Source organism: Rhinoderma darwinii, chromosome 3, assembly GCF_050947455.1.
Source record: "Rhinoderma darwinii isolate aRhiDar2 chromosome 3, aRhiDar2.hap1, whole genome shotgun sequence".
Classification (NCBI taxonomy): domain Eukaryota; kingdom Metazoa; phylum Chordata; class Amphibia; order Anura; family Rhinodermatidae; genus Rhinoderma; species Rhinoderma darwinii.
The window spans coordinates 206,834,673-206,856,306 of record NC_134689.1 but is presented as its reverse complement, the minus strand read 5'-3'; the positions used below and the strand labels follow the sequence as shown (position 1 = coordinate 206,856,306).

The following is a 21,634-nucleotide window of genomic DNA, read 5'->3' as shown; positions in this document are numbered from 1 at the left end:
GGAATTTCATTGGTCAGGCTTTTTTTGTCCCAACCCCCTGAAAACACCCAAAAGAAGGTCACATTCACCTAGACACTATTTACAGCCTCCCTGTGTATGATGCCACACAGCCTCCCTGTAGGTAGGTGATGCCACACAGCCTCCCCGTATTGGATGCCACACAGCCTCCCTGTATTGGATGCCACACAGCCCGACTTGAATGCCCTACATACGCACTGATGTCTTCTTCAGGTAAGGTCTCTTGTCTTTACTGGATCTGTGAAGGCGACACGATGACATCATCACGTCGCCTTCGCAGAACCCGTGAAGACTAGCGACGACACCAGAAGAAGACAGCAGTGCATCGGTGAGTGTCATGAGCCGCCGATAGCCAGCAAGGGAACTAGTAGCTCCCTTGCCAATCCCCATGTCACAGATCCATTTTTAACGGTTCTTACATGTATTGACAGCAGTTAAAAACCATTGACTTCTATTTGGGCCATCTGGCCGTCAAAACTGACATGTCCTATTTTTGACGCCCATTATTCACTGGTCATTAAAAAAACATCCGTGTGAATACACCCATAGAACATAATTGTTCTGAAAACAGCCGTGCTACAGCCGGACGTTTTTCACTGTTGTGTGAATAAGGCCTTAGGCCCCATGCACACGAACGTAAAAACGCCCGTAATTAGGGGCCGTAATTACGGCACGTTTTTACGGGCCCATGGACTTCTATTGGCCACGGGTACCTCGCCGTATGCTTACAGGAAGGTGCTCGTGCCGTTGAAAAATATAGACCATGTCCTATTTCAGGCCGTAATTACGGCACGGTCAGGCCCATAGAAGTCTACGGGGCTCCCGTAATTACGGGTGACTACGTGTGTGCACCCATAATTACGGGAGTGTTGCTAGGCGACGTCAGTAAATAGTCATTGTCCAGGGTGCTGAAAGTGTTAAACGAACGGCAGTAACTCTTTCAGCACCCTGGACAGAAACTACCGATCACAATATAGATAAACCTGTAAAAAATTTTTTTAACAAAAAGCCGTTCATACTTACCCAGAACTCCCTGCTTCTTCCTCCAGTCCGGCCACCCGGGATGACGTTTCAGCCCATGTGACCGCTGCAGCCAATCAGACTGCAGCTGTCACATAGACTGCCGCCTCATACAGGGAGGTCGGGCTGGATGTCAAGAGAGGGACGCGTCACCAAGGCAACGGCCGGGTAAGTATGAATGTCTTTTACTTTTACCTCGGAAAGGGCTGCCTCTTCTCTCTATCCCGCACTGATAGAGAGAAGGGGCTGCAGATTAGTGCAGTGCAATACGGGTGGAATACTGGTGACACCGGACCTGTATTTACGGGCACGGGTCCGTAAATACTGGTGCAATACGGGTCGAATACGTGTGACCAAGGACCCGTATTTACGCCAGTATTTACGGGAGGGAAAAAATACGTTTGTGTGCATGAGGCCTAAATGTATTTTTTCTTCTTAAGGCAAGATTTTGACTTCTATTCGTACCACGAAGTAAACAGAGGCTAAGTAAAAGGCGCATGTCTCCGACATATATCCATACAGTGGTATATGGCAGAGATATGTGTCCTATTGGCCTTGGTCGGGTGAATGGGGGCCTATGGCGATATGTGAACACAGCCTTAACTGGGGAAAGATGGAAGTTCATAGATAGCGGACCTCGATCTAGAAACTATACAGAGGAGTTAAAAGGCACATTAAATAAATATATTCTAACTGTGATGGCCATGGAAATGCATGCGTGCCCTATACCTGAAAAAGGCCTCCACATGGACTTGGTTTTCCAGGAATTAAAAATTTTGATACCAACAAATTAATGTACATCCAAACAGCACAAGTTGTCACAGAAAAATATTGTGCTGAAAAGGTACTGAACACACACACACACACACGTTTTTAAATAATGTGCCAAACATTTTCAAAAATGTTTACTACCGACCTTCTACTCACATTTAGGCTTTGTTCACATTGCATGGTTTTTTTGTGGCAGATACAAAAACACATCTTAAAAGCCCATGTTTTTCAGATATCCGTGCGTTTTTTGCAAACTGTTTTAGCTATGATCTGGTTTTCAAGTTACTGGTCAAAGTGCATGTGTATTGAAAAAATTATTAAATCATTATAATAGAGGAAAGCCTAGCATTTGTGCTCAATAATCCAACGAAGAACCACTTCCCAAAACCATAAAGAACTACTTTAGTATTGAAAAAAGAAAAAATGATCCAGAAATATAACTAGGCACTCTTGGGTTAAATAAAATTCAACATAATATTTTATTTTTTAATCCAGATAATACTGCAATATTAATTTATACAACAACAACAATATATATATTTTTTTTTTAAAAACCTCCTGGCCAGGAAAGAAAACATACAATAGCACCTTTGATACATTAGTGATATTGCCTGATGAATATACAGCATACTATACACGTACAGAACAATTTTGAAAATAAGAAATTCCAAATGAAAAACCGCTGGGTTGTGTTCACACTTGCGGTTTTCAACCCTATATGTTATTTTTATCACAAAGTGGCCAAAGTTCCTATTTGGAGTAGCTGGTAATGTTGTTTTTAAAGAAATTCCATATATATATATATATATATATATATATATATATATATTATGATCTAATTCAAAAAATAGGAAAATAGCCCCATGTATCAAGGGGATGTGGTTTGCAGCGTGCTTTTTTTCCTCTCATGAGTGGATCCTTGGTTCTAATTTGAATCTTGTGGTGGTAGGAAGTCTTTTCACAGACCCTATGGGTCAATGTGTAGCCCTCGTCATCTTGAGCATCAAAACAAGGCACTTTTATAACTTGTATAGGATTTTTACCTTTGACATCCAGCGAGTGCTGGGAAACCACACGTGGAGGCAGTCAGTCCAAGGATAGACAGTAGCAGATCTCCACAGAAGCAAAGTTCATCTGTATGGCCACACATTTAATTCAAAGCCTCCAAGTCTCCACCATCACATCAATTGACGCTCTCCTCCCTTGATCCATGCGGGCATTCACCACCGCACTCAAAGAGACACGGACCCGACAAGGCAGGATCGCACGCCGGCATCCAAGTAAACCCAGGAGCACTCCGAGAGGCACGGACCCGACAGGGCAGGATCGCACGCCGGCAACCAGGTGAGTTAAAATTCCAAAGTATGTTTCCTTCCACGTGGTGTCTCCAACACTGGACAGGGATTCTCAGGGCAGGGTTTGGACGTCACTACCCGCCCTGTTAATTAGAACAGCTGACGCGTTTCATCCCTGAACGGGATTTCTTCAGAGCAGTTGAAACTGAATGCCCGCATGGATCAAGGGAGGAGAGCGTCAATTGATGTGATGGTGGAGACTTGGAGGCTTTGAATTAAATGTGTGGCCATACAGATGAACTTTGCTTCTGTGGAGATCTGCTACTGTCTATCCTTGGACTGACTGCCTCCACGTGTGGTTTCCCAGCACTCGCTGGATGTCAAAGGTAAAAATCCTATACAAGTTATAAAAGTGCCTTGTTTTGATGCTCAAGATGACGAGGGCTACACATTGACCCATAGGGTCTGTGAAAAGACTTCCTACCACCACAAGATTCAAATTAGAACCAAGGATCCACTCATGAGAGGAAAAAAGAACGCTGCAAACCACATCCCCTTGATACATGGGGCTATTTTCCTATTTTTGGAATGAGATCATAATATATATATATATATATATATATATATATATATATATATATATAAAAGGAATTTCTTTAAAAACATCATTACCAGCTACTCCAAATAGGAACTTTGGCCACTTTGTGATAAAAATAACATATAGGGTTGAAAACCGCAAGTGTGAACACAACCCAGCGGTTTTTCATTTGGAATTTCTTATTTTCAAAATTGTTCTGTACGTGTATAGTATGCTGTATATTCATCAGGCAATATCACTAATGTATCAAAGGTGCTATTGTATGTTTTCTTTCCTGGCCAGGAGGTTTTTTTTTTTTTTTAAATAATATTGTTGTTGTTGTATAAATTAATATTGCCGGTATTATCTGGATTCAAAAATAAAATATTATGTTGAATTTTATTTAACCCAAGAGTGCCTAGTTATATTTCTGGATCATTTTTTCTTTTTTCAATAATCTTTATCAGGAATGGCACCGTGCTATATTATATTGCAAATTTGGGTTTGTTAGGTATGGTTTGGTTATAACCACATCTTTTTTCTATATAACTACTTTAGTATACCTGAAAAACAACACGTTATCTTTATTGAAGTTTCTATTCAGACTAAAACCGCCTGATTTTGAAAAGAACAACCATGCCGAATATGCCCGGTTGACAATCCCATCACATACCAATGCCTCAAGCTAAATATCTACTTAATATTTTCACTCAACCATTGGCTGAATCAGTTGAAATTGACTATTTTGGATGATTTTTATTAATGTGTACAACCAGCTTTAGTTAGGATGTGGATATTTATGTGGATGGTGACTTGTATCCACGCAGTATTCATATGACAACATGATGAACCATCAAAGCACAGAAGTCGGCACCTCACGGATGTAACATACGGCGACTTACGGGTCTATAATAGAAACCCTAAGGACTCCATGTGCTGCAGTACAGGCTCCATGAGGCCTATGATCTACCATCACACTTTTCTAGTATCATTAACACAAACATTAACAACTGATGCAAAACCTGATCTCTTTACAAACGTGCATCACAACATCCTTTTAGCGGCTTCTTTTGTTTCCTGTTTTTGCAACTTCGTGTATATAGCAATAATTTAATAATGCAAAGAATGTGATGTTGTATCACCAGGATACAAACCCGTTTCTACTCTGTTTCAATGAGTATTACGTGGTGTACATGATAAATATAAGAATAAAAAAAGTATACTTTTAAGTACTACTCAGGTGAAGATGTCCAAGTGCAGAACCAGTAAAATCATTCAGAACCAGAGGATTTTCTAATAGTTGTCACAAAGCAAATTAAATAATCAAATAATGCACTATCAAATAATGCAAAGTATTGTGTTTTGATAGTATAAAATTATATATTTATGAGGGCAGCCTATGTATGAATAATGAATGCCAATAAATGCACTCCGTTCACACAGTTTTTTTACACGTTTTTTTGACGTGGAAACCGCGTCTGAAAATGCGCCAAAAAACGGCCGAAAATGCCTCCCATTGATTTCAATGGGACTGTGGTGTTTTTTCCCGCGATCGGAAAAAACGGCTCGCGGGAAAAAGGGACATGCCCTATCTTCGGGTGTTTACGCCTCTGACCTCCCATTGACATCAATGGGAGGCAGAGAAAGCGTATTTCGCTGCGTTTTATGCCCGCGGTCAAAAAACGCTGTGAAAATCTGCATGCAGGCAGAGCAAAATCTGCCTCAAAATTCCAAATGGAATTTTGAGGCAGATTTTCCTCCAGCAAAAAACTCTGTTCTAGTTGAGATCTTGACTAATCTCAAGAGACAATACGAATCACCCGTCTATTACATGGGTATGGTTTCACTATAATCTACAAAATTACAACCAAATGAGCAAAGCATTAAATGGTCAACAACCTTTCAACAAACTTTGCATCAATTAATAGTGAATATAAGAAACTTTTTATATCTTATTAGCGAAAAATGCCTCTCTCCACTTATGAGACACTTTTCCCTCTCCACACGCTGCCGAAAAATTAGGGTAAGTTCACACGTGGCATTTGTTGCAGAAATTTCTACGACTGAAATCTGTTCCATTCAGTTCCATGCAGAAACAACCCAATTGAGATGAATAGAACCGGATTTGTAGAAATTTCGGCAATAAAATTTGCCAAGTGTGAATCTACCTTTCCTCTCCTCCACCCCACAATGCAATCTCTTCCGGTAGGAAGCTACATGCAAGAAACATTTACTTGTAGCTTCCTTCTCGCCTTCGATCTCTGCAGGAAGAGTTTGACAGCCGCTGTGTTCTCCCTTTGATTGGCAGGAGTGGTCTGTGACTAATGCGGAGATCCATGCATGGGGATGCCGTCAGCGACCACCTGGTGTAGGCCCCCGGCTACTGAATGCATACAGGGAAGATGGAACAACAATATGGACATATTTCTCAGTTGCCATGGCAACTGGGTTTTGTCCAGCCCTAATTACATATTCAGGTGCGACCACAGTATGTTTAGCCTTTTCCTTCAAAATCCTAACCATCTTCCATAACAAAATGTAGAGAAAGTCAAGACAAACTAATCCAAATCAAGATCAAAAGACTATTGAGGTCCACCAATCATGAATAGGTCAGAAATATAAAGATGAAAGTTCAATTTAGTTCAGATACAGAGATGACCTTACACGAAAGTTTTTCTAGTTCTGGTGTCCGTTATACAATCGATGTAGAAAAATACCATAGAATAAAACCCCTTGCAGATTTTGAACACATTTTGTATTGTCATCTGTGATATCCTCAGTAGATAAAAAGAATCTAAATTTGTTTAGCCATGCAATAAAAACATAGTAACCTTATAATAAACCCTTCTTTGCTCTAATGTGCGCCATTTTCAGTACTCTGAATGCAGCCAGCAATGTAAACAATGGATGCTTTATTCTGGTTGCTATGGCTACGTCAAGGGACATGCATAAATCCACACTGTATATTTTTGTTTTATTAGATATTTGTAACTAATAAAGAAATCTGAAGGCTTTCCAGACTTCACAATGTAGTGAATATCTATATTATCTAGTACAGACTAGAGTCAAAAATATATACATGCGTGTTTCGGGACATAGCCATGGCAACCACAATGAAAACATGCATGCAAAAAAAAAAGTTGGAGCCAGTACGGAATAGAAATAAGACTTCTAATCAAAAGTGGTTTTATTTAATCATTAAACAACTTTATATATATATATATATATATATATATATATATATATATATATATATATAAAAGTTTATTAACCTATATAATGATACAATTATTCCGCATACCTGCAATATATTATTTGTCATATAAAAAAGTTACTTGATGTTTTGCCAGGAAGGTCAATTCCTCAGTTTTGAGCAAAACTTCGGGTCAAAGACTATTGCAGTGCAGTTTTCGTGATATAAAAGAGTGGTGACATGGTCACATGTATAGCATTATGATGATCTAGAACGTGAGATATTTTAGGAATGAATTCATCTAATAAGACAGAGGAATGTCTCGGTAGAAGAATATTTATCACGTATGTGTAGAGGTAAACAAAATGCTGCACATTCATCCACTTGTCAAACTGCATCCGTGCTAATGTATATGACTAACCTATCCGAGTTAGCAATTTCAATGCAATTTGTAATGGGCACTCCCTACTACATGCCTTCATTTAATATCAACATTTTTTGGATCGGCATCCGAGACGATCAGAGGGTAAAGCAAAAGGCAGGGATGTGCAGCCAAGACAGTCGTCGATCACACAATGAATACCAATCATAACATACAAATCCCAATATCTAGACCAGTACAATGCTTATGTTGAACTGACAGGCGCTAGTCGTCTGCTCCACACAAATCAATACTATCTATTCAATTAAACGCTAAACACCACCATGCCAGAGTCAGGATGGCACCAAATAGGTGCCAGTCTTCAGCACCCCTACATTCTGAATTCCCCAGTCCAACGCCGTACATGTACCTTTCTGAAGAGGACGACTTCTCGGAGTTAACGGACATCAGCAGCTCAATCTTCTACTTGGTTTCTGGAAAAATCGGAAAATATTTCCCACCAGGATTGTTTGCTGTGTCTTGACTTGCCAGGAGGAAGCACAAAGATACGTGAAATCAGTAGATGGAGTGTAATCCTTTCCGGAGACCGAGAAGGCCACTGAATCGGTGGCACCCACAACAGAAAAAAAAAAAAAAAAACACAACAAAAACGGAAAAGGCAATTCACTGGTGCTTTTCAGAAAAAGAAAGCTCCAGAGGCATCAGGCCTGGCTGAACTATACACATGACTGTTTATGAAAGCAGGAAGTACCATTCCTTTCAAGCACAGGGGTGTTCCTAAGCACAGAATGAAAGGGCTGCATTAAGCAGCAGCTCCCTGATAACTGAATGGCTGGAGTGGTGATTGTGAGCAGAGTAGATGTCATCTCTCCCTCGCCAGCCCTTTTTTCCGGTCATGCAAATTGCTGCTAGAAGAATAGAAGAATCAGTCCAATCTGACAACAATAAATATCACAGAAACCAAATATCCTTGATGGAGGTTAATAGAAGCAGACTCCTCCATGGGCCGCTTCATCTGGCGTTGCTAAGAGGAACCTTTTACATGTAGATGTCACAAGAGTGGTGCATTTGGTGCTTCTGGGTTGTTAGATTTCCTGTGGCCACCCCTCATACAATCACATAGTGCTCAGAGCCAAGAACAGTAACACCCATCAGCAGAGCATACATGTTGTTATATACCAGTGGACAGAAAGGAAAAATGCCGGGACTGTAATAAAGGACCATCACAGGGGCGCAAGATTGATGCTTCTTAGAGACCTTTGCCAAAGACGGGGGAGGGCACATTGTGTACGATTTGAGATTTTAATTTTCATAGCCAAACAATTCAAGGTGATCACAAAGCAGCAGCAAAGCTTCCATTTTTTTTTTTTTTTTTACAGACCGTGCAGCCTGCAGAATAACACAACCCTCACAATGTGAGATACATTAGCTGAAGGCTAATGACAGTGACTAATTCACAGCAGACAGGCAGAAAAGCTATTCAAAGCTCCTGCCTATGTTCAAGCTGGCCGTGCGCATATTATTAGAAGAGCTTTCAAACAGCGTCATGTGGGATTTACACAATCGCTACGTAAAATGTGACAAACAAAAAAAATAAAATGGTACATGTGAAGGTTTTATGAAAATAGGCAAAAGTGAAGAAAAATTACCGGACTTAAAAAAAAACAAAACGTGTTTTTCTGTCAATCAATAGTATTATTGCAAGATGAACATTTAGGCTGGGTTCACACGAGCATGTTCGGTCCGTAAAGGACGGAATGTATTTTGGCCGCAAGTCCCGGACCGAACACACTGCAGGGAGCCGGGCTCCTAGCATCATAGTTATGGACGACGCTAGGAGTCCCTGCCTCGCTGCCGGACAACTGTCCCATACTGTAATCATTTTTTTTGCCCTGAATTTTTCGCAATCACAATGCTCAAATGAATGAGACAAAATGCATATAAAAGCAAAACAAAAAAAAAAAGACAACATTCAGGCTCAATAGTAAATACAAAGGCAATAAGGCTCTGTTAAGTTTTTTTTAGGGCTGATTTTGACACGGAAACTGCATCGGAATCAACGTAAAACGGCAAAAATAGTCTCCCCCCCCCCCCCCCGCCCATTGATGTCAATGGGAGGCAGAGGCATTTTATTCCTGGGTGGCTTTTAGCCGCTCGTGGGGAAAAAGTGCCATGTCCCTTCAACTCGTTTGAGCGTTATTTGACCGCGGTCCTTATATTAGCTTGAATGGCAGTGGGCGAAAAAACAACGCACAAAAAAAGCGCAGGCAGGTCAAAATCTGCCTCAAATTTCCTGAAGGAATTCGGAGGCAGATTTTTTTTCTGCCTGCAAAAAACTCAGTGTGCACAAGGTCTTATAGTCCAACAATATCATCAATAATACTAAAACCAGTAGACTCGCATATACATAGACATGAGACCATAAACTATGGCAATAGAACATGTACTCCTATTATGAAGCATACATTGGATTCATAGGGCTCAGGATATACTACAGCAGATCATTATTTCAAGCATCTGAATCTCATATTTGTCTTACCAAGTCATTGCTCATTTTCATAAACAGCATAAACCTGCCAATATGAAAGATATTTCTGGAGGTTGAGTGTATAGGTTAAGAAAAGCAGGAACAGTAGATTGCGGTGATGACTTCGTAGTGAATCATAAACATGCTACCTACATACACACCTACATGCCTGAACTTCTCCATCAAAACAATCATGCTGAAGAGAACACATTCATTATATAGGTCTTGTTTATATTCTGTACATTACAATAAAAAGGAACAGTAAAGGAGGCTACAACAATTTTTTCTAGGGAATTAGCTTTGCAACAGTAACTGGGAAAGAGATACACATAATAAAGGTAAACATATCATGACACATAAATTGATTATACAGGATCGATTTTACCAAAGAAAAGATAATAAAGATCATAATTATCACTACAGTGTATTAGAAATAATTTTAATACAGAGTAACATGGATCATACCGATCTCAATTTACAGGGGTTGTCTCATGACAGGCCCTCTCCATATGCCTGTGATGGATGGTCAAATTGCTTATGTTCTCTGTATTAAATTACACTATGAATTATCAAGCAGGATGCCGGATTATGAAGATATGTATTCTCCATTCAGTTATGATCTCTTTCTGTTACTGCTTGAATCACAAGGGAATAAGTTATTACTTTGTGTTCTTCTTCATGGCCTTCAATACTGGTAGATAGGAGTCTGGCAAAACGCCTAGACCTAAAATAATCATTATATTTCCAATTAATTCTTTATCTCAGTATTTCATACACATATGTGAAATCATCGTATGGCCTTGTGGAGACCTCCTACATTTTTTATTGTTTGTAGGCCAGGATTTGCAGATGTTAGAAAGATCACGTGACCTCAGTGGGAAGGTACCCTATGACGTATTTTCAGTCTACGTGTAAAATGTTATGATTGGTTGTTCCATGAGAGGTAACACCCTGGTCAGAGGGGACGCCCTGAGGGTATATTAACCTATGTATCTTGATAATAAATGAGAATATTGATTGAGACGACAGATTGCTATTGTCTTTATTGATCTCCCGGTGCACTGTTGATACTTCAATTACCATATTTGAATACCACCTGACAAAGCAGAGGGAGCCCATTAGAGCACCCATCCCAAAAGGTGCTACCTGGAAGGGGTTTCTTCGACAGTTATGGTGCCGAACAGCCCGGGACCTCCTAATGAGAATTTTGTGCAAAGTCCACTAATCTGGAAGGACCTGGGGAGTCACTGAAACCAAAACCGCGCGGTAAGTAACAGACTTTATGTTACACCATTTGTTTCAGCCACTCTGTTAAGTCCCTGGAAACGTACTTTGTATATGTAAGTCTCTACAAAGGGGTCCCGTAATAATCAGGTCCTTTGTCAGGATGGTAGTGTGGTTAAATGGATTTACATGGGGGTGTATGTGACAAGTGTGATAAATGTGTGTGTAGTGTGATGTTGAATACATCTGTGAGAAGACATACATATCAAATTGTTGAAACTGTATGGCTCCCAGCCCAGAAGTAATATCCACTTCATAGAAGACGATATACACTCAGTGCAAGGAGGAGCAATTGTGTCTATATTGAATTTGCACTCAATACCATTACCCAGTGCAATAGGGAAAACTTTGAATACTGTATTAGAAAATCATTTATATTTTCCTAAATTCATTGCCAGACAGTGATATTGTGTGTAAGGGTCCATAAACCAGTTGTATGCATTGCCAGACTGGTATAAGGTGGGAATCAGTACAGACTGATTTCTAGCACATGATAATCCGGCATATACACTTTGATGTAAAATAACATCCAAGTAATTAAGTCTGTAGTAGTATAACATCAGACCGCTGGATTGAATACCGTTGTAATATAACATCCTGTATTCATTGAATGACCCTGACACTTACCCCAGGTGCCACCTGTGTCGTAGTAATATAACTACCCAAACTAATTACAGTGAAGAACATCGGTATTGGCTCAGACACAGAGCCCCTAAAGAAATCATCACCAACATAGATAACAGGCCCCTAAACTACAACCCACAGAGAGAACGGCTAAGGGGGGAGGATTACATATATGTTACCAAATATAATTTGCATGTGAAACCATTGCAAAGTGCTAGAGGAAAGCGTTTGGGATATATGCTACATCACAGGCTGTATGAACTGAAAGACACACCCCGGCAGCAAGTGTTCTGCATAAGTGAAAGAGACGAAGGGTTTGTAGAAGTTTGAAATGAATGTGACCAACTCCTGCTTGAATCAATGGAAGTTCATGAATGTAGATTGTGTTGAAGGATTTGCTCTTGCAATTTGTGGATTGGCAGCATTTTGTCTGTTCTTGATGTTCAAAACAGTGAGGGATCAGAGAAAAGGATATCCCACTGCTAGAATAGTCTGAAGGAACGACTTTTGATATTGATAGTCTTTCTGAAACTGTAAGATAGATTGTCTGAGATATCTGTCAACAGACTAAGGCCTGTCTGTTTGGAGCTGGGGAGTTTTCCGGAGACTACCCTACGCCCTCTGACCATGGGGTCAGAAAATAGTAAGACAAAAATGCGGGACAGCCCTGAGACGTGGGTCTCTGCCATCAAAATAGTAGAAAGAGCAAAAGGATCTGAGGCTGTGAAGGATTGTAAAAGAATGTTTAAAATGATGGGAGTTGGGTCCTATGGCACATTAGCAGAATGTGATTGGAAAAGATTTATGACAAATTGTGTTGGATGGTTGAAAGACAATAACATGGTGGAAAAAGCCCAAATGTGGTATGAGGTAGCACAGAGAGTGAGTAACACAGAACATAAGAGTATGGAAGCAAATCATGGAATAATGTATGATTTATATGACCCTTTAAGTGAAAAGCTCCTCACTAATGTGTTAACCCCTTTACAACTGCCAAACAGCCCCACAGCAGCAACTGCGCCATCTCCTTATCCTGAAAATAGCAAGAAAGGCAGCTGCTGGACATGTCCACACTGTGGGCAGCAGAACCCCCTCACTGCAGGATATTGTGTCAGTTGTGGTACGCAGCGCCCCACTAGATTGTTTCCGTTAGTATCAAGTATCCATACACACAGGGGACCAAAACCAGTAGATGTAGACGGGCAACCAGTACCTGGGGCAGTAGGGGAAATCCAGTCACATGAAGCCACTGTGTATCGCCCCTGGAGCCCGGCTGATTTACTAGCTGTATGTAACACACTCCCAGACCCACGTAAAACACCAAGCGCTTTCCATAGAAAGCTGCGAGCAGTACATCTAGCTTACCGTGCTACATGGTCAGATATGGAGAGCCTGGTAGAAACAAAGGGAGGGGAAGTGCTCAAAAATCAAATTCAAGCTGCTATTACAAATCCCGTACCAGCAAATAAAACCAATGAGCAATCAGGACTAGAATACCTGAACGCTATGCAGCCCTGGGTAGATGCTACTCAACAGGATCGAACTGATAGTTTTATGTCATTTTCCCAAGATGTTAAACAGTCAGTCCCTGATTATGCCACAACTTTACAGCAGCAGTGATTAGATCACGGGTATGAAGAAGGTGATGCAAAAGACTTGCGCCTACTAAAAATAACTTTTATGTCCGGTCTTAAGCCGGCAGTACAAGAAGCTGTTAAAAGATCCCGCCCCGACTGGCGTACATGCCAGTTTAATGATTTAGTGAGCATTGCAAAAGGTGCAGAGTTAGATTTAGCTCCTAAAAGAACTCGTCTCGCCCCGATGCAACAAAAGGGGGGCTATGGAGGAAGAGGCAGGGAACAAAAAGACACTTTGAGAACCCAGAGAAGGGATCTTAGCCAGATTACATGCTGGAACTGTGATAAGAAGGGTCATTATTCAGCCCGATGTCCCTCCCGTCCAGTTGAGCCTCCCAATTCTTTGATTGCTGCATAGGAAACTGGCAACCCTGATGTCTCCCTCTGCCCAGTGCTCCCCCCGACAGGTCCATCATTGATGGTGCCTGTTACTTTACCCACAGGGGAAAATACCTCTTTTCTAGTAGACACAGGGGCAGCCAGAACTGTATTACAAACCAAATATGTACCGGCAGAGTTGTTATCACCAGACTATATAGATTGTGAAGGGGTGGAGGGAACATCATTTCAGTTACAGTTAACAAAACCAATGCGACTGAATATACATGACACACAATCAATTGTCTCCCGTGTGTTAGTGTCACCACACACTCCCTACAATTTATTGGGGACAGATGTACTCAGTGCCCTGGGAGCAGCATTGGACTTTTCTTCTGGCACACCTACATTAACCTCTGCCATTCCAGAGTCCCTGCTATGCAAACTCCTTAGTATGGCAAGTATGCCGGACACTGAAAAAGCCCCCAGTACCCCTCCCCCTTTGGTTGGCAGACATCCCAGAAAAACTATGGGCACAAGATAAGATGGATGTAGGAGTTTTAAATGTGCCGCCTGTACAAGTAAATTTAAAACCAGACATGCAGAACCGTCCTGTATGTATAAAGCAATATCCTCTGAGTCCACAGCAAGACGCTGCTATAGAAAAGGATATTAACTCCTTACTGGAAAACAATCTCATAGTGCCCATAATCTCGCCTTTCAACACTCCTCTTTACCCAGTAAAGAAAAAGACACTGCCCGGTCAACCTGTACAGTACCGGATGGTACATGACCTACGGGCTGTGAATGCTGTGACAATAATTAATACACCACAAGTGCCTAACCCACATACATTGCTCAACCAGATCCCCGGCACTGCAGTCTATTTCACCGTTATAGACTTAGCCAATGCTTTCTTCTCCATCCCGCTGGATAAAGAGTGCCAGCAGTATTTTGCATTTACACATAGGGGAAGACAGTATGCTTGGGTAGTGCTGCCACAGGGTGCCGCAAACTCCCCTGATATCTTCTCACGTACCATGAAAGATATTCTGGACACCTGGCAGCCCCCCAATCAGTCCTCAGTTCTACTACAATATGTAGATGATTTGTTACTTTGTAGTGAGAGTCTGGAGAACAGTGAAACAGATTCTAAATCACTATTAATGTTCCTAGAAGAAGTTGGCTGTAAAGCGAGCAAGCACAAGCTGCAATTATGTGCCAAAACAGTTGTTTTCCTTGGCCACTGTATTTCCCAAGGTATGAAACACTTAACCCCTGACAGGCTGGAAATCATACAGAAACACCCAGTCCCTAGAAACCCTAAACAATTGAGGACTTTCCTGGGTTTAATAGGGTACTGCAGAGCCTGGATCAGGGATGCCTCTGCTATGATGCAACCATTATATGACTGTCTCACCTCTGACCCATTTGTACTGTCACCTGAGGCAATTGACAATTTTCACTCCCTGAAGCTGTCACTGACTACAAGGCCAGCACTGGGACTTCCTGACTACAATAAGCCATTTACTCTGTTCTGCCATGAACAGGCAGGCCATGCCTCTGGAGTATTAGCCCAAGATCATGGAGGCAAGATGCGAACACTTGCCTATTACTCCCTTGCTCTGGATCCCATTGTACTAGGATCCCCGACATGCATACGCGCTGTCTCAGCAGCAGCAGCTTTAGTTGATAAAGCAACAGACATTGTACTTCAACATGACATTATTGTGCAAGTCCCACACGCAGTGCAAGAAATGATGAACACAGTCAAGACAAAACACTTATCAGTTGCAAGACTTACTAAAATGGAACTTACCCTTCTGTCCCCTAATGTGACTATCAAACGTTGTGTTGTTCTGAATCCAGCTACACTCCTGCCCCTAGATTCTGAACAAAAGGAGGGAGGAGTGGGGGGACAGGGACATGGACACCCCCTTATTTTTCAACTATCCACTGATGATGAACTATTTAATTTTGAACATGAACATGACTGTCAAAGCCTAGTGGATATGGAATCAAACGGCATAAACAGTATATTTGATGTTGCTCTGATTAACCCTGATGCTGAGTATTTTGTAGATGGATCTCGATATTGGAGCGAAGACAAAGGACATTTCCTCACCGGGTATGCAGTGGTCCACAATGGTAAGGCCGTCATACAACAGTCCCTACCCTCCAGCAGCTCAGCTCAGGAGGCAGAACTAAAAGCACTCGCTGAGGCGTGTAAATTGGGTAAGGGACAGCGTGTCAACATATACACTGACTCCAGATATGCCTTTGGAGTTGCACATGACTTTGGGACAATATGGAGAGCCAGAGGGTTCTTGACCTCGGCAGGTAAACCTATAAAGAATGCAAAAGCAGTAGAAGAACTTTTAGAATCACTGCACATGCCAGACCAAGCAGCTATAGTCAAAGTACAGGCACACACTAATAACAGTGATCTCCTATCAAAAGGGAATGAGGCTGCGGATGCAGCGGCAAAGGACGCTGCTGCTCTCCCTCTGATGATTGTGAAGCCTGTTTTACAACCCATCACAGAGACCCTGTTGCGTGCTTTCCAGGACCAAGCACCCCCTCAAGAGCAAGCAGAATGGGAGGAGAGAGGTGCAGCAATAGGTCTAGGACAGTTGAGGCATCTTAATTCTAAGGTTTGCCTACCAAGAGCACTGTATCCAATGATGTGTGCCCTAGCCCATGGGAAAACACACTGTTCAAAGGGAGCTATGAGCCAGCTAGTGTTACAGACATGGCATGCTCCTGGTTTTCAAAATGCAGCAGCCAAATATACAGAGGGCTGCATGACATGTGCACAACACAACCCTGGTAAAACCACCAAAACACCAGCTAAACACACTCCTAAGTCCTACTACCCCTTTCAGCGATTACAGGTGGACTACATACAACTACCTAAGGTGGGAATTTATCAATATGTACTTGTTTGCACTGATTTATTTTCAGGATGGCCAGAAGCTTTTCCAGTGGCTAAAGCAAATGCAGATACCACAGCAAAGAAACTGATAGCTGAGGTAGTGTGCCGCTATGGAGTACCAGAGACAATTGAAAGTGACAGAGGTACTCACTTTACCCAAGAACTATTGAGGAACATATTAAAAAGCCTTGGGATAGAACAAGCATTTCACACTCCCTATCACCCACAAAGCAGTGGTAAGGTAGAAAGACTAAATGGAACTTTGAAATTAAAAATCCAGAAGGCCATGAATGAAACTTCTTTACCGTGGACACAATGTCTACCCCTGGCTTTATACTCTGTAAGAACCACACCAAGAGGGAAGGATAAACTTTCTCCCTATGAAATATTGTTTGGAAATATGCCAAAGACAGGACTGTATTTTCCTCAGCAGTTACAAAAGCATTATGACAATATGACCACGTACTTGGCTGCCCTACACAAACAACTGGAGAGGACACACAAACTAATCCTTTCTTCTATTCCAGATCCAAACTTTCTTTCAGGTACCCACTCACTACAACCTGGAGACTGGGTGGTAACAAAGATACACAACAGGAGCAGTCTGGAGCCAAGGTACAGCCAACCAGTAGAAGTACAGCTGGTCACCGCCACATCAGTGAAGCTCCAAGGACGAGCCAATTGGATACATGCAAGCCATTGCAAAAAGGTTATCAGCCCAGATGACGTCGCCTCGATCGATGATGTTGCCCTTGGCAGGGTTGGTGTTGATGTTGCCCCTCGTGGGGACGATGACTCAAGTTCTCAAGGAGGAAGTGGACAATAAATTCATAAAACATCATCAAATTATAACAGCATTAACAAACTTATCTGATTGTTGGATATGTACACACAGTCCCATAAGCTCAAAATCCATGCCATACATGGCTGTGCCCCTTAGTGAGAAAGAACTTCTTAACACTACATGTTGGGATCCCTCAAAGGTAAAGGATAACACAAAAAGGTATACATGGTCTAATACCAGTGTGCCCTTACCCATAGCAGGATGGATGGAGGATCCCTGGTGGCAGGTAAATCTAACCCTGATACCTGGTAAGGCACTGATTCTCACACAAAAGGAAAATGGAAAATGGGTCCCTAAAAATGTCACTAAAACACTGACACTAGGTGAGATCCCCATAAAAGGTATAAAGATAAGCTTCAATAAAACCCAACAGACCTCAGATGTATTTAGACCAAGTCTGGTAGAACGGTACATACATAATGGTAGTTGGGAATACGGCCATTTCTTCCCTTCAGGAAGTAAGACTGATTGTAAACGTTATCCAGGGTATATGGAAGAAACAGACTTACAAGGGAATGAAACTATGTATTGTGGATGCACAGGAGTATACCATGGGTCTTTGGGAACAAATTGTCCTTGGTGTGTATTACAACAGTCTTTTCCCCTAGTTCATTTTGCTCACATGTTAACCCTAGGAAGTATGCAATGGTTTGACCTTCCCCATGATATATATATAGTGTGCGGACACAATGCATATAAATGGATCCCGCAGACTACCACAGGTACCTGTACCCTAGCTAGGTTACAGTCTGCTACCTGGACATGGGACAAGGATGCACTTCCTTATGATAAAGTACCAAAACATATGCTGTACAAAAGGGAGGGAAAGCAAAAAGCCCACCCATTGGTACACTTACCTTGGCACACCAAGTTAGGATATGCTCTATCCATCTTTGGAGGACCAATTAGAAATGCACATAACATAGAAAAACTAGCAGAGTTGTTTGACAATATTACCGAATTAATATTTGATGCTTTAAATGTATCTTCAGTACTTACCCGACAGCTTATTACTGTTACTAACCAACATACACTTGTACTAGATTACTTAACTGCAAGTCAAGGGGGTATGTGCCAGATAGTGGGTCCTGCATGCTGTCATTATATAGATCCCCAAGGGACAGTACAGATTAAACATGATATTGAACAAGCAAAGCAATTAAAGGAGGAATTTAGGAAAGCCAATTCTGAAGAGGATTGGAACCTAGATTGGCCAGACTGGTTGTCATGGCTGAACCCGGCCTCATGGTTCAAAGGCATTGGAGGATGGGCTGCAGGACTCATGCAAGGCGCTTTACATATATTACTCATAATATTGATTATATACGTTTTTGTTAAATTAGTAGCATGTCTGATACCTATGCTATGTAAGAAGGCTAAGAAAATTGTCTATCATAAGCCGAAACCTTTAAATCAACAATACCCTATGTCACAGGGATTTTATGCACAAGGCCAGAACCTGGTGAATGGGTGAACACCCCACCATGTAACACTAAGTGTGTTCATTTATTAAAGCTTTGCCATTTATATCTTATATACATGTTAGGACTTTTATACAGGGCATGTTGTTATTGTTATCACCATAAAAAATATTGACAAAGGTAGAGTCCAACAAATCCAAGCAGCCGTGCAGACAAGCAACTACGGGACTTGTCAACGCACTGACGGGACCCTTTACCCAAACCTGAACTCGGTGATCGCATTATATTATTGGTAGTGGCCCTATTCACTATTTTGTTTGAAGTTTATAATCAGATAATTCTTAATCTCTGTATTTTAATATGAGAAAAAGGGGGGTTTGTGATGGATGGTCAAATTGCTTATGTTCTCTGTATTAAATTACACTATGAATTATCAAGCAGGATGCCGGATTATGAAGATATGTATTCTCCATTCAGTTATGATCTCTTTCTGTTACTGCTTGAATCACAAGGGAATAAGTTATTACTTTGTGTTCTTCTTCATGGCCTTCAATACTGGTAGATAGGAGTCTGGCAAAACGCCTAGACCTAAAATAATCATTATATTTCCAATTAATTCTTTATCTCAGTATTTCATACACATATGTGAAATCATCGTATGGCCTTGTGGAGACCTCCTACATTTTTTATTGTTTGTAGGCCAGGATTTGCAGATGTTAGAAAGATCACGTGACCTCAGTGGGAAGGTACCCTATGACGTATTTTCAGTCTACGTGTAAAATGTTATGATTGGTTGTTCCATGAGAGGTAACACCCTGGTCAGAGGGGACGCCCTGAGGGTATATTAACCTATGTATCTTGATAATAAATGAGAATATTGATTGAGACGACAGATTGCTATTGTCTTTATTGATCTCCCGGTGCACTGTTGATACTTCAATTACCATATTTGAATACCACCTGACAAAGCAGAGGGAGCCCATTAGAGCACCCATCCCAAAAGGTGCTACCTGGAAGGGGTTTCTTCGACATGCCCTATTAAGACGCATGAATGTCGTAGGGCCAGAGCAGGGAGCCTCCTCAATGTCTGCCATGTAATACTACATATGGAAATGTATGGGCAGCAGGAGTTTCCCCAGGCTATAAACAGCAGATCCTTTGCGGTTACTGAAGCTGAACCCACAATAATCAGCTGATCAATTGGCCAGCTCCAACAAAAGAAAAAGGATTGTCATGATGAAACAACCGGTTTAAAGGCTATTGCCCACGTCTGCAACCATTTTCTTATTGCCCAATGCAGCTAACTTAGGGTGCCCACACATATAGCTTATTGGTTGCAGACTTTCTGCAGTGAAACTACAGTAATGTCGCATGTGTCAAGTGCGGACTTTGGTACGGATTCTCAGCAGATTTCACCCGTTTCTAAATTAAGAAGGGTTTAATCCGCTGTGAACGTCCATAAAAGAATGAGCATGCTACGGACGAAAGTCTGCAGAATGCTCTAATTTCCGTGCGGAAAATGTTCTGCAGCATGTGGATGAGATTTGTTAAAATCTCACATGGCTGGTACTGTAATCCGCTGCGGATTCTCTGTGTGCAAAGCGGCATGAAAAATCTGCAGCGTTTCCACACAGTGTGCAAGGTGCCTTAAAGGGTTATTCCCACAAATCGACCATTATCAACTGTGCTGTGGATAGGTGACAATTGTCTGATCACTGGGGGCCCCACTGCTGGGACCCCCACCGATCACGAGAACAGGGGGCATGAACCCCATTCCTCGTCTCTGCTTGACATCAGTGAGGATATTAAATGAAGCGGCGGTCAAACATGCGCGCTGCCGTTCATTTCAGAGCCTATGGTAATTGCAGAAACAGCCAAGTCCTATTATTGACAATGAATGGAGCGGCAGGCAGATAATTGACCGCCGTTCTATTCAAGCTCCTCCTCACAGCGGAGGATGCAGTGAGCGGTATCTGGGGATTCAGGACCATGTGGAAACGTGATAATTGTCGACTCTGGGACAAACCCTTGCAACAAAGCAACTTTGTAAATAATCTTAAAAATTATTAAAAATGTTTTGGGTCTACAGCTCTTATGCAGACTTAGATATTTCCATGGTAACTGACTGCAAACAAATCCTGTGTAGTGTGATCGTGTGGTCATATTCCCTTCCCTGTCCCCTACTTCACTGACAAATGTTTCAGCATCAGCAGTAAACGATGCTTCTGCGCAACACAGCAACCAACATTAACCCCTTAATGACCGTGCCATTTTGTGCATTAATGACCAAGGATTATTCTTTGTTTTTTCACTGTTGCATTCGAAGAGTCATACCTTTTTTTTTTATTCCATCGACCTAGCTGTATAAGGGCTTGTTTTTTGCGGGATAAGATGTATTTTTCAATTGCATCATTTTTGGGTGCATATAATATATTGATTAACTTTATTTTAAGAAAGAATAGAAAATAAACGGCTGTTACAGCATTGTTTTTCACGTTATACATTTACACCGTTCACTATGCGGGATAAATAACATGTTACCTTTATTTTATGGGTCGGCACGATTATGAGGATACCAAATACATAGAGGTTTTATGTTTTCCTACGTTTGGAAAACAAAAACCCTTTTTTTTTAAAAAAAATAAAATTACTTGTTTTTGCATCGCTGCATTCCAAGAGCCGTAATTTATTTTTTTCCGTCGATGTAGCCATACGTGAGCTTGTTTTTTTGCAGGACAAGGTGTAGTTTTCATTGGTAGTATTTTGGGAGACATGTGACTTGTTGATT

At 41.4% G+C, this 21,634-nt stretch overlaps 1 protein-coding gene across 4 annotated transcripts in view; it reads right to left on the bottom strand.

The window, feature by feature from the left end:
- The window catches only part of SRPK2 (SRSF protein kinase 2), a 159,138-nt gene that overhangs the window by 93,695 nt on the left and 43,809 nt on the right, over positions 1-21,634 (bottom strand). The window contains exon 1 of one of the 4 annotated variants that reach the window (XM_075857292.1): positions 7,666-8,290. The exons of the other annotated variants lie outside the window; for them this stretch is intronic. Within the exon in view, the coding sequence (XP_075713407.1) occupies positions 7,666-7,703 (38 nt within the window). The 5' untranslated portion in view covers positions 7,704-8,290. Of the gene's footprint in view, positions 1-7,665; positions 8,291-21,634 lie in introns of those variants that run through there. 4 annotated transcript variants of the gene reach the window in all.